Here is a 13,776-nt window from a genome sequence, read left to right on the forward strand (position 1 = left end):
GGATGAAATATGAGCATAAACATAGCATTTTCACTTTCAAACTGTCATTTTGGATTGCACCACAAGCCTTATCACCAGCCTCTTTGGGGAGTGAACTGAAGGTTGGGGGCAAATGTTTTAAATAAATAAATATATGGAAAAATTGTACGTTTACAGCAAAACCTTTTATTTGTATACTCAGAAACAGTCCCACTGAATTCAGTGGGGTTATTCTCAAGGAAGTGGATTTAAAAATTAGCCTTACTTGCTCACCTAGAGAACAACACCTGAAACCCATGCCACTACATAAAGATTCACTCAAGAGATCAACATCCCTTTTGCAAGATTAATATTTTGAAATTTACATTTCCATTTGCAAAAATGCAGAGGAAGTATCCACACAGACTGATTTCAGAGAGCAAAATTATTTTCAAATAATTTGCAAAATGTTACGTTTTCCATCATGATTATTATCTCATCAGGGGACTGAAGGAAGAAGCTCCCCCTCCCCTTTCTCTCTCTCTTCTATGTGAAGAGGATAAACCACATTCTGTGGAATTCAAATGGCTGCATTATGCAGTTAAAATGGATGACAAAGGATCAAACCTCCATTGCTTTACTCTAGAAAGACATTCTGTTCTCCTGCTTAAACCACCTGCTGACAGTGGGAAGTCTCTCTCCAACTTACATTCTTTATGCTTATCATCTTAGCTTTCTCTCTGCTTTTTGTTGTTTTCCCACTCATCCCTCGAGCATCTATACTCCATCTGGTGAATAATCCATAACCTTCTTGACCTGGTATAGAGTGTTTTTTGATGTTGGACCACACTGAGACCACCAGTGGAGTGGCCACATGTGCAAGTGGTTAAATTAATTAGCTTTTCTTTAGAACTATAAACTAGCATAAAGAATGGCTTGCTGTGATAAACTTTCATAGCAAAAAAAGTGGCTATTATATGAAGTTATAAAGAACTAATTAGGTTCTCTTTCATGTTCTGTATAAAATGGTTCACTCTAGGGAGCAATTGGACAGCTAAAATCCACATGCTGCTCTGTCTATTAAAGCAGTGTCTCTAACATCACACCTATCAGAGCAATGAGAGTGCTGCCCAGTTCTTACATTTATTATATTTCTGAGTTACACTACCACTGAGTTCTCTGGGTGACAACCATTCAATGTTTGGTAGTTTGTTCAACGTTTGCTCAATGTTTTATCTGTTTTAGAGAACAGGATTGATAGTCAATAAGATGGAAGGTAAGATAGACCTTGAAATCTTCTATAAAACGTGTTCTCCCTAGCAGAGAGCGCGTGTTGCGGTGGGGGATACAAGATGGGGGACCCAGGCAGTGAATTGGTTAATCGGGTCACTGGGGAGAACTGCTTGTTGCCAATTTTGAAGGAGGAGTCAAAGGTTTTAAATACTGGTCGCCCAACTTTGAGCGTTCTCTTGGCTGCTAGCACCGGATCACCCGCCCACCCTCCCTGTATTGGGGGGGGGGTTGTTCGCTTGACCTTGCTATGTCTGTCATGGGGTCGTCTGCCTTGGGGCAGGGGCCTGGTAGGAATTTGTCCATTTGGCTGATTGGCTGGTGCCATTTGGTTTTGCCTACTGCGTAGCAAATCGTCACAACTTGTAAGCTTGGCGGTTAGGCATTGGTTCAAATTGGTTGGTGGAGGGGTAAGTGCCTACCCCTCCAATGGTGCTGCGGAAAGGGAATTCCGTTAAAGGAATCCAGGGGCTTGCCATTTTTTTTGTCCTTGTCCCTGGCATCGAACTTGGGCCGTGCAAGTCACCAGGAGCATGAGGGTGAGAAGTGAGGGACTGAGGCCCAGCTTCATTTTCTCCCCAAAAGTTGTTTCCCGCACTGGCTTTCGCTGGAATCCGGAAGTCAGTTCTGTCCCCTGGGCAAGGACAGATAGTTGGGACCAATGCCTAAGCAACCACTCACTTGGATGTATTTAAATAAAGTTGTGGACAAAATTGTGCCAAAACACCAAACCATAATTGATGTGTGATGTGTGAGTTATTGGGGGTGGCTTGGGGACCTCGACACACAATTAATGGCAAAATGAAAATTTGTGTAACACTCCCATACATAATTAAAACACCCATGTTCAACATGCTCCTTGACTTTTAGCTTGATCAGCAGCTTGAGCACCAAGAGCTGTGTCAGCAAATCACAATACGTAATACTGTGCTAGAAATGAATTGTCACCAGTACACTATTTTAAGGCTGCAGTCCTATGCAGGCTTAAGTAGCAATTCTATGGCAAGATCCGCTGCGATGAGCAGAGTGAGGATCCAGAAGATCTCTGGCTGAGCCAGGTGGTTTCCAGCCCAGCTGGAGATACAACAGCATATCTCCCCTGTCCCAACTAAGCTGGCACCCTGCTAGCTGAGCGGACCCTAAACCAGATTAAGTCTTGAAAAAGTGGGTGTCTTGGAGGCATGGCAGGGGTGGGGCCAGAGAGGAGCGTCTCAGGCTGGATCTTAAAAGCATTCTACTCAGTCATGTGACCTGGCATCCCTGAGCCAGGTAAGCCAGTAAAGGTGTGGTGTGACTCAAAACACTATTTTAAAGGCTTGCTTTCCCTCTGCTTAGGTTGGCTCAGCCAAGAAGGACTCCGTGAAGTTTGACTCTACCTTTGGGTTCCCAAGTTCAATTGCTGGTGTCTAGGGCAGAAGTCCTAGAGAACCACTGCTATGGCCAACAAAACTGAAGGAGATGGAACCCAGAGTATGACTTGGTACAAGGCCACTACCTTTATTTTATTCTTAAGACCACAGGCATGAGAAATTTCTAGCAATGCATACATGCCCAGGCTGTTCACTTAATACATCTGAGGTTCTGCTAGTGCTTCCTGGCAACCTTAAGACCTTGACACACCATACACCGTTGTCATCTCAACCATTCTTATGTGGCTCTTTCAGTAGTACCTAATAGTGAGGACGCAGGTGGCGCTGTGGGTTAAAGCCTCAGCGCCTAGGACTTGCCGATCGAAAGGTCGGCGGTTCGAATCCCTGCGGCGGGGTGCGCTCCCGCTGCTCGGTCCCAGCGCCTGCCAACCTAGCAGTTCGAAAGCACCTCCGGGTGCAAGTAGATAAATAGGGACCGCTTACCAGCGGGAAGGTAAACGGCGTTTCCGTGTGCGGCTCTGGCTCTGGCCAGAGCAGCGATGTCACGCTGGCCACGTGACCCGGAAGTGTCTCCGGACAGCGCTGGCCCCTGGCCTCTTGAGTGAGATGGGTGCACAACCCCAGAGTCTGGCAAGACTGGCCCATACGGGCAGGGGTACCTTTACCTTTACCTTTAATAGTGAGTAACTTTGCAATCTGTCTTTTCTCTTCCTGAATGCCATCCTGATGAAGTTAACAGGAACAAAATTCTACTCCCTTTGTGCACACTTATGGATAAAGGAAAACTGATTAAAGATAAAGGTTGGGATGTGAAGGACCCTCCAGAGCATATTTGAGGGCTAAATGGGGAGAAGAGAAACCATTAGTCCCACTGAACAAGCGGACAGACACCATTGGATGTTGCCCACATATGTCTTGACAATTAAGAAGGAATCCTTTTGCGATTGAAGCCATAGACCTATGAGTATTTGTCCACCTTTACAAATACTAAAGGGGGGGGGGGAGTATATTTTTTTGTAACTCGTCCTATACCCACAGGACATCCAGTTTATGTGTTTATCAAAATCTCATTTGTTTGATAGTTTTAGATTTAATCGTAAGATTAAGGAATAGGATATTTGAAATTAATGTTTCAGTAAATCAGCTTTTATCTCTTCCCATTACTATAATGTCTGATTTTTTTATAGTTGAATTTCCTGCTTCGGTTATTTTAAAGTTTTCTTTTCCCTGTGTTCACCTCCAGACAATGATTCATTGAGAGCTGAGATAACCTAGGGCTTTGAATCCAGGATTTCTCTCTCCTCCCCACCTTTTCAATCACAGTGTGTCTGACATTATTACTTTTTAAAAAAAAAACATTTTTATTTTGCGACCCAGCTAACTCCCTTGGTGTTTCTTCTTCTAGAACAATGAAACAGATTGAAATACCTGATGGAAGAGCAATCAGTATTCTGCCCTTTCTATTAAACTACTCAATCATTTATTGAGATTAAAAGAGATTTTACCGTTTAGCCCACAATACAATTTACATTGTAGATTTCTTTCTGCATGAAGGATTCCAGTCACTCCTAGGGAGAGATGGGGGGTGGGGGCTATTCTGCCAACTGTCTTTATCAAATCAATAACTGTTAATTAGTACCTTTGTTGTTGTCCATTCCTCCAACTGCATACAGGGTCCCAACTGTGGACTTTCTTGGTTTAGTTCTTGGGCTTTGCATAAGAGTCCGTCTTTCTGGCAAGAGATGGTATTTCATGGCTTCCAGAATCAGCTTCTGACATTCCAGGTCATCTTTAAAAAGTGCGTGGTTTTCTAGGTCAGCTAAAATCTGTGAATTATATGAGTTGTGATTTAGTAATGACATCCCATTCCTTATAGCCCAACTCCCGGAGAGTTCTGCTTGCACAAGCCTCAGTGACATGAGTAGGACTTGGGCTGGGGATGCACTATGAGCTTCAAGGCTAAGCAGGGTTTGAATATGTATTCCCCCAGTCTATCTTCAACATGCTCTGTTCACTGAGTCACACAGATGCTGTATGGTGTGTATGGGGTATATAGCGAAAATAAAAGTTCAGACAATGAATTAAGGACTAAGCAGAGACTTAAACTTCCAGATATCAAATTCATGTGAGACATACTAACCTGGTTTACACATTGCGTGACCAGGCGGCAACAGCCCCAGCCCCCAGGGATCACAAGAAAGGAATAAAGACTCTGACAACATTATATGGAATTAAAATTAGGCCACAACTTTATTAAACTTCTGAATGTAGGAAGACCTTGGCTTAGGCCTTGGGCATGTATCCCTCCCAGCCCCCCAGTTTGGGGTGCTTTGCGAAACATAAGTGTAGCAGGCAGCCCAGCTCATATCCCCGCACACATTGTAGTTTACTGACAACCTTTCAGTGTATGGCCAGTGACACCTATACATATAACCCCTTTAAGAGGGGGGCCCTGGAATTGCCACTGCAGGGGGGTGAGTCACCCCTTCACATTCCCCCCCCCCACATAGGGAGGAAAAGGCTAGAGGATTCCACCCAAGGCCATAACCATCAAAGTTGTGACAAATTGCTGCGGGGAAGACAAAACCTGCCAATGCAGGGAAATTTCTTCCCCGTCCTTCAACAGCAACCAGTCAAAGACCATAGTAGCGCTCGCTAAAGAGGAAGAAAAAGTTAACCTGCAAACAAGAAACATTAAACAAAGGGAGGGTAGGGAGGGTGAAGAATTGATGCTTTTGAATTTTGGTGCTGGAGGAGACTCTTGAGAGTCCCATGGACTGCAAGAAGATCAAACCTATCCATTCTTAAGGAAATCAGCCATGAGTGCTCACTGGAAGGACAGATCGTGAAGCTGAGGCTCCACTACTTTGGCCATCTCATGAGAAGAGAAGACTCCCTGGAAAAGACCCTGATGTTGGGAAAGATGGAGGGCACAAGGAGAAGGGGACGATAGAGGACGAGATGGTTGGATAGTGTTCTCGAAGCTACCAGCATGAGTTTGACCAAACTGCAGGAGGCAGTGGAAGACAGGAGTGCCTGGCGTGCTCTGGTCCATGGGGTCACAAAGAGTCGGACACGACTAAACAGCTAAACAACAACAGGGAGGGTGAATCTCCAGAGCCAACTGCATGGCTATTTCGGCTCCACTCCCTATTTATAAATGGGGCTGTCCCCACCTCCCAGCAAAAAACTTGATTACTGAGGCTGGGCGTGAACCTCCAAAAATTAACACTGAGAGGCAAGCTAGCCCATCTGTCAGTAAGCTCCCTGGGAACTGTAGCACCACGCGCAATCCTGCAAAGGGCGCCCACAATGTAAAGTGCGATTGTTATTATGATAAACCATGGTTTATGCTGTTCAGTTGCATCTGCCTCCCTTCCATGCTGGGAAGGAAACAAACTACAGCACTATCTTCAGATTATGTGGAAACCAGTACTTGTAGTATGTTTGGGGAAAGCAAACCATGGTTGACATGTAATATTAAACTAACACTTCTTCCTGGCAAGGCATAGGGAGAGAATGCACAGGCCGCAGAGCAGTGTGCACCAGCATGCTTGTTATCTGTGGCAGATAACTCATGGTTTGTTTTAGACCACAGCTTACCATTATGTGCAAACAGGAACATTCTCTACTGGGTCACAATGCTACCAAATGATACTTAAGAAACACGAGGTCAAATTGATTTAATTCTAATATATCCAGAAAGGCAACCTTGGAGCGAATGTCAATCCTTGTAGTAACTTTAGCCACAATAACAGAAGCGTACACATTTTCTCAGAAAATAGTCAAAACTGTAACTTGTTTTACTATCTGCCTTTGATAAATTTAGAAAATATGGCTGATGCTAGAAAAATCTCCTACACAGGAAATTAACCTGTAATGTTGGTTCAATAAGTCAGCAAAGCAAATACTGGGCTCCCGCCCCTGTACATTTCATCTTCCCAAAGCGTTGCATGGAATAACTAAAATTTAATTAGCTGCTGCCCTAGCTCTATCATAAACTTCCCTTCCATGCTATGCATCCCCAGGGGAGTTGAGTAAATAGCTTGTTCAGAAATAAGTAATACAAGAATGTATCTGCATCTATCTGACAATTTTTCAATCAATGGAAAGAACAGTATATTTTCCTCCCTCTCTCTCTCTCTCTCTCTCTCTCTCTCTCTCTCTCTCTCTCTCTGTCTAAGACCTAAGACACAACTTTCATATCCTGACATCACAATGTAGTGTGTTTGACAGCATTCCCTGTCACCAGCAGGCAATTATGTGTCATAGGAAAGCATAGCAACAAAATTTCTGGAGGACATGGCTAAGGTGGAAGAGAAGAAACATGGAGCTCTCCATAAGTGCTAACAGCTACACATTTAATATAATGTGTTGTTTTACCCTTACCAAGCGTTTTGTACATAGAAATGCAAGCAGAAGAGTGTACTTATTGGTAGAATTACTTTAGCAGAATTAGAGATTCTATTAAAGAAGAAGAAGAAGAATCGTTCTGTTTGAGCTTGGAAAAAATATTGAGAATAATCACATTGTGCAGAGAGGAATTCCATAGATGCGATGCCTTCATCCATTCCCAATGTGGCACCATTGTAAACATTTCACCAAATCCTATGCTTGGTCATTAAAAGGGACGAAAGTCGTTGAAACAAAAGCATGAGAATCCAGTTTTAAAACCAAGAAACAAAATTTATCAATTTATTGCAACATGTTCACACTGAATTCTTCTCTGCAATGAGAAAGCAGTTGATGCAGATGTTGAATGATTCAAGGACAATGAAATTCTTCGTTGCTGTGCATAACCAATGCAAGTCAATTTGTTTATCAACAGAGGAGGCATGACTAGTACTGTATAAGCTAATGGCAGGAAAATATGGACAAAATGTTAAAAACAAAACACTCAAAGAAAGATAAGCAGAAGAGATGTTGAAAGATTATCTTTTCATGAGATTAACTGGTATTCAACGCAATCCTACGTATGGGTTGTATTCAACTAAGTTCTACTAAGAGTCAATCTATTTAAATTAATGAATATGAATAAATTGGGGCCATTAATTTCAATAGGTTCACTCAGAGTAAACTTAGTTGACTATCACAATTTATTTAGCTTAAAACAAGATAGTGTGGAAAGACTGTAAATTCATTAATTAGTAAAGGGTGAAGACAGATACACATGTAAAGTGCTTTTTAAAAATCCCAGGGAAGGGGGGGATTGGTGGAAAGGAAGCCTCACCCAACATGGCAAGCATTTCTCCCCAAAAAAACTTTATTGGGGTTCAGAATTGTGTCTTCTGAAAAATTCTAAAGCAGTACCTCAATTTGCACCTATGAATGCAGATAGAAAATCTGGGCTGCTTTTCAAAGTCTGGCCCTATATTTAGTTGGTAAATTACTTTTTAAATCAAATCAAAATAGACTTTGTTTTAGTTAGGATTGAGGCATAGTATAATGCTCCACTTAAAATGTGTTTAAATATGTTTCTTAAAATGTAGGTTTTACATACATGACAAATGAGGTTAATTTATCTGAAGTTTTATTCTCCATGTGATGGGCCTAATTGTTGAGTGTAGCAATCTAGGTTTTATCTCTTAATGAGAATTTGGTTTGGCACTGGACAATGTCTTGTTTACAGGGCAATCCTAGATGTATCTGGTCAGAAATCTCAGGTGATAATATTAACAATTAACACCTTTTTAAGTTTGTTAGAACTTGATATGAAAAGCTTCACTTTATATGTTGGGGAGAAATCATTTACCGTAACCATTTTGATATTCTGTATCAGTAACACAGCTGAAAAGAATAGCCACTGTACTACATACAGTGGGTAACAACTTCAGATTTATTCAGATCAAGGTGCATTTTAAAGAAAATAAGAATGAAGGTTTCTCAGAAATGTCAGTTCCTAACAATGGGCTCCTAACTGACTAGAACTTTTAAACCACATTCTTGTTGAAACACTTTGCAGTCCACTGAGTCTACATTGCAGGAATTTGATAATCTCTTCTAACAGATATCTAACACAATATCTTCTAAACCTCTTTAGATAAGACAAGGTAGATTGATTATAAACCCATTGAGTTTAGTCAGTCATTTTCTTGATGCCTTTCAGTGAAAATTCTCTTGCAACCTGCCAATAATTTCCAGCCAGTGCAAAACACTTGCTCAACCTTTTCTCGCAGCACTTCAGTCTGATCAGCTAGTTGACTGGTTATATTCTTTTGAGGTTAATAGGGTATCTTATTATCTGGGGGGAAATCATTGCTTTTGTAAAAGCTCCGCAATGCATTCTAAGTAGTTATTTGTTATTCCAATCCATATCAACATTCTGACAAAAACCCGGCTTAGGCATGTTCACAAAAGTTAAGCCTTTCAGACATCTTCTGCTCTCGTCCTTTCTAATACAAAATGCTCAAAACTTACTACAAACAACTAAAAGTGTTTTATTTAATGCCAACAGTGCTCCCAGAGTACACATACACAAAAGAAGGAAGTTGGATGAAAATACTGACTTTTTACACACTGTCATATTTTCAAAATTGTAACTAACTCCAACCGGCCACCCTAAATTCTTCCAAAGCGGCAACTGACATTGATGCAATCACATTGAGCCAAAAACCACTGAAACTCTTGAGAGAGACAGCGAGGCCGTGTCTCCACAGCAGTGACCTGAAGAGGAATGACTGCTGGAAGGGGACTAGAGAGAAGAAATACCAAGGTGCATCTGCACCAGCAAAACCAGGCGCCTTCACACGCCCGATCTGCAATAAAACATATCTCTCCCATATAGTTCTCTATAGTCGCAGCAGGCTTTGTAATTCTCCAGTGACTTGACTTTACACCTGATGGCACACTCTTCCATTGTCTCTTGAGATAGACTGATGCCAACAAACTCACACAAGAAGTAGTGCTGGCCACTGACTTGAATGACTTCAAAAGAGAACTAGACAAGGTCATGGTGGATATCAATGGCCATTTACCAAGTTGTCTATGTTCTTCTACTTCTACTGTTGGAGGCAGTATTCTTCTGAATGCCAGTTACCGGGAATGACAGCTGAGGCGAGGCTTCCCATGGGCATCTGGTTGGCTATTGTGAGAACAGAATGCTGGACTGAATCAGCACTGGCCTGATTCTGCAAGGCTCATGTTCCTACAAACAGTGCTAAGGTGTGTGGTTCTGTCCGCTTTCTCCTTCAGTGAGGCACTGGTGATGGCAGAGGCTCATGGGAAAGACTCATGGGATTTCTTTTTAGTTAAAAGAAAATATAATTATTGTATTTCTAGTTAGTATATGTGTTTTGGGTTTATTTGTAATTTTTACTCAGGTCACCCTCAAACACCAGCTCATATCTTGATTCAATTGCAGAGTTAAATAAGGAGTTCTACTTGCACTGCGATCTAATCAATGTACCCATGCACTGGTGCACAGAAAAGGAGGAGGAGAAAACTGTGGCCCATACACAGTGTTCTGAAAATACTAGAAATTTAAAATAAATAAAAAACCAAGAGAATGATGGATTGCTAATGCCTTGGTGTCATCCAAGAACCAATTAGTGCTCCTCAGCAAACTTCATTTTCTTACTTATTGCAGATGAGTTTTCATTTATTCACTGTTTATAATTCTTTTATTAAACAGGGTCAGTGTTGCTTGTAGCAGAAGATGGAGATAATTGTTAAATTACTAATGTACAAACAGCAACTCAATTAAGAGCCAACGTACATCTTGTCTATTCCAAGTTTAGATTTTTCCTTTATATGATTCTAAAATCAACTTCTGGAACAAATTTATTCAAATCATTACACTATTAACATAATATTTAAATTAGTAAGGAATCTTTCAATATGCCTTGGTTCTTTAGCAGTCTATATTATAATTCTTCATGATTTCAGCTACTCTAATTAATATGTTGCACTCTACAGCAACTTAAGCAAGGCATCCAAAATCAAGCAAGGGATGGTGCCCTAGGCATAAGAATATTGTTTTGTAATTAGATATCATTCTGCTGCTGCATAACAAAATAAAATACATACTATATTTGGTATTAAAATGCTGTATCACTATATAAATAATATGAGAACACACAATCTGAGACTCGTTAACAAAGGCAATTTGAAATGTAATTTTACGAAGTGTTTTGTACTGAAAATTCTTGTGCTTAGTTGGCCACTGAAGTCAGTAGAGCTCATTTACTCCTAAATGTTGTGGAATCTGAGGGGGCAGTGGGGAAAAGAAGGGGGAAGCTTTGTTGCCCAAGCAGAAATCCATGTGCTAACAATATGACTTTGCTGGATGCAACCCAGAAGGAGTAAATACTAAAAGCACAATTCAATGCATATCAATTCAGAAGCAAGCTCCACTGAGGTCCCTTAGGCTTACTCCCAGGTGCTCCCATTGAGTTGCATAGCCTATTGAATATATAGCATTTAAAATAAAACTTCCATTTTGTTTCCCCCAAAATATCACATTTTTCTAACAGGAACGTTCGTCAATGTATTTTTTCCCCCTTCATCTTTTCAGGTCATCTCATGAGATTCCATTCTAGAGAAGTTTAAGGATCCATATGAGGAAATCTTTGCACAATGACATAGCATGAATTAGAAATGCAAATTACCTTTGCTATCCCAATTGATCCAGTCTCACCTTAACCAATATTCTGATTTAGTTCGCTAGCCGTAAAATAAATCCAGTGTAATTATTCTCAATCCCTTCTTGAATCTATTTTAATTAAAAGCTGGCATTTTTCCATTGAAAGCTTTAAGTGGGTTTATGTGGCTAAGATTTTAAAATGTAACACTTTACATAAGTAATCTCAGTTTAAAGTAAAATTCTTTTAAAAATGCAATAATAATTTATCTGGATTAGTTTTTTGGTTTTCCTTTCCACTGACTATTTCACATTATGTTTTTACCTTGAATGAAAATACATTATACATTATTACAAAAGCCACACTTGAAGGAAATCAGAGAGTAAAATAATCCTATTTTTGCACATACTAAAATAGTTACCTGAAGAATGAATTTCTGTATTGTCATGCCATATTACTATTTTGCATAAGCACTAGAATATCTGTAAAAGAATGCCTGTATTGTGGTAGAGCTTCAATAAATGAATATGCTGTATGATAACTGACTTTTCAATGACATGACACCCAATTTTCTGTTATGTCTGAGGCTGTGGTCTTATATACTTATATATTTAAGTATATACTTATATACTTACTAGGGAATAAGCCCTCAGAGTAATATGTGGTTTTCCAAATGACGCAGTCGATGTGCTGAACAGTGTCTGGAATTGGTAATGGACTGGATGGAAATGAATAAACTGACTCTCCAAAGAAGACGGAAGGGTTGATGGAAAGTGGTTCATCTAACCATTGGTTCAAGCAGTTCTGGATGTGGTTGTATTCCTCATACAAGGTCACTGGAAGTCCAGGTTTTATCAATGGTCCAGTAACCTTCTCATGAGCCAAGACAGCTTCACCAGCTGCATTTCTTTTTGGACAGAGACAGCTTGGCTACTTATCCATGCCCTACTAACCTCTAGCTTTGATTACTGCAATGTGCTTACATGCCTTTGAAGGCTAAACTTTTGCTAGTGTAAAATATAGTTGCTCTACTATTCACCAGAAACAGTTTGTGGGAACATATGTCTTGGATTCAGAAACATCTTCTTATCCATTTCCAAACTCAATTTAAAATGTTGATCCTTACTTTTAAAGTCCCACACTGCTTGGGATGAGGGTACATGAAGGAAAACTTCCCTCTACACCGGCCTGACCATGAATAGAGATGGTAATAAATATGCTATAAATGAAAATGAATGAATGAATGCAGTGCTATGAGGGGAAGGCTGCCCAGAGATTTTAAGAAAAATGTTATCAGTATATGGATGACATAAACCTCTTGAAACCCTTTCCATCCTCTTAAGGTATGACTGTAGAAGTCCACAATAAATGTCCAATGAATGAAGGTCAATCCAGGTAAGATTGAGGTTCTCTCCATTGGTCAAATAGCTCTCCGGAGAATAGGAATTTGGCCTTTTCTAGATCGGGTTGCACTTCTTCTAAACATGTAGCTTGGCATGTTATTAGATCCGACTTTATGGATAGATGCTCAGGTATCCTCTCTAGTTTATAACACCTTTTATCATATCTGGCTGATTCTTCAGCTTTGGCCTTTCTTGGAAAAATGAGACAAGGTCACAATCATGTATTATACTTTCAGGTTATCTTCAGGCCCATGCCCTGCCATTAGCAAGGGAGGCCCTGCTTTTGGTTCTGCCAATGGGGGCAGGTCTAGGGCAGTGCTTACAGTACTTTCTCATGTTTGGCATTCCCTCCCTAGGGAAGGGCATTTGCCCCTTTTGCTGGTGACTGTTAGGTAAAGGGACCCCTGACTGTTAGGTCCAGTCGCAGATGACTCTGGGGTTGTGGCGCTCATCTCGCTTTACTGGCCTAGGGAGCCGGCATACAGCTTCCAGGTCATGTGGTAAACCAAAGCAGCACACAGAAACAGCACTTACCTTCCCACCAGAGCGGTACCTATTTATCTACTTGCACTTTGTGCTTTAAAACTGTTAGGTTGGCAGGAGCAGGCACCGAGGAACAGGAGCTCACCCCGTTGTGGGGATTCGAACTGCGCCCTTCTGATCAGCAAGCCCTAGGCTCTGTGGTTTAACCCACAGCGCCACCTGCGTCCCTCTGGCGATTGTTAGGCATCAGCTAAAGACATATGTGTTCATCCAGACTTTTGGAAGTAAATATCCTGGGGACACACCAGTTGAAATATGTTGTTTCAGTCTTAAGTTAGGTTCTGTTGAATGTAGGGAATTTTTATTGGATTTAATGCAATGTTTTGGAATTGACTGTATTTTAACGATGCTCTATACTGCTCTGGATTCCCAACTGGGAGGAAATGCAGATCAGAAAGGAAATTATCAATACAGGCCCTGATAGAATCTATTGTTAGATTCAGGAGCAGCTGACACAGTGGGGATGTGGAATGGAGCTGCCCTCCCAAAACTGGAGCCGCTGTAAGTTATTAGGATGGTTGGCAATAAGAGTTGTGAAGTCAGGGCTGTGCAGGCACACTGGCAGAATCACTCGATGTGTTTTACATAGGGTTGCCTTTGAAAATGCTTCAGAATCTACTATTATTACAGATG

At 41.0% G+C, this 13,776-nt stretch overlaps 1 protein-coding gene across 5 annotated transcripts in view; it reads right to left on the bottom strand.

Annotated features, from left to right (window-relative positions):
• Window positions 1-13,776, bottom strand: part of KLHL1 (kelch like family member 1) — a 135,141-nt gene that overhangs the window by 54,580 nt on the left and 66,785 nt on the right. For all 5 annotated transcript variants that reach the window (XM_083737807.1, XM_083737805.1, XM_083737808.1 and 2 more), the window contains exon 6: window positions 4,258-4,444. In XM_083737807.1, coding sequence (XP_083593933.1) covers window positions 4,258-4,444 — 187 coding nt within the window. The remainder of the gene's footprint in view (window positions 1-4,257; window positions 4,445-13,776) is intronic.

This window comes from Podarcis gaigeae (genome assembly GCF_964106915.1).
Source record: "Podarcis gaigeae genome assembly, chromosome: 4".
Classification (NCBI taxonomy): Eukaryota; Metazoa; Chordata; class Lepidosauria; order Squamata; family Lacertidae; genus Podarcis; species Podarcis gaigeae.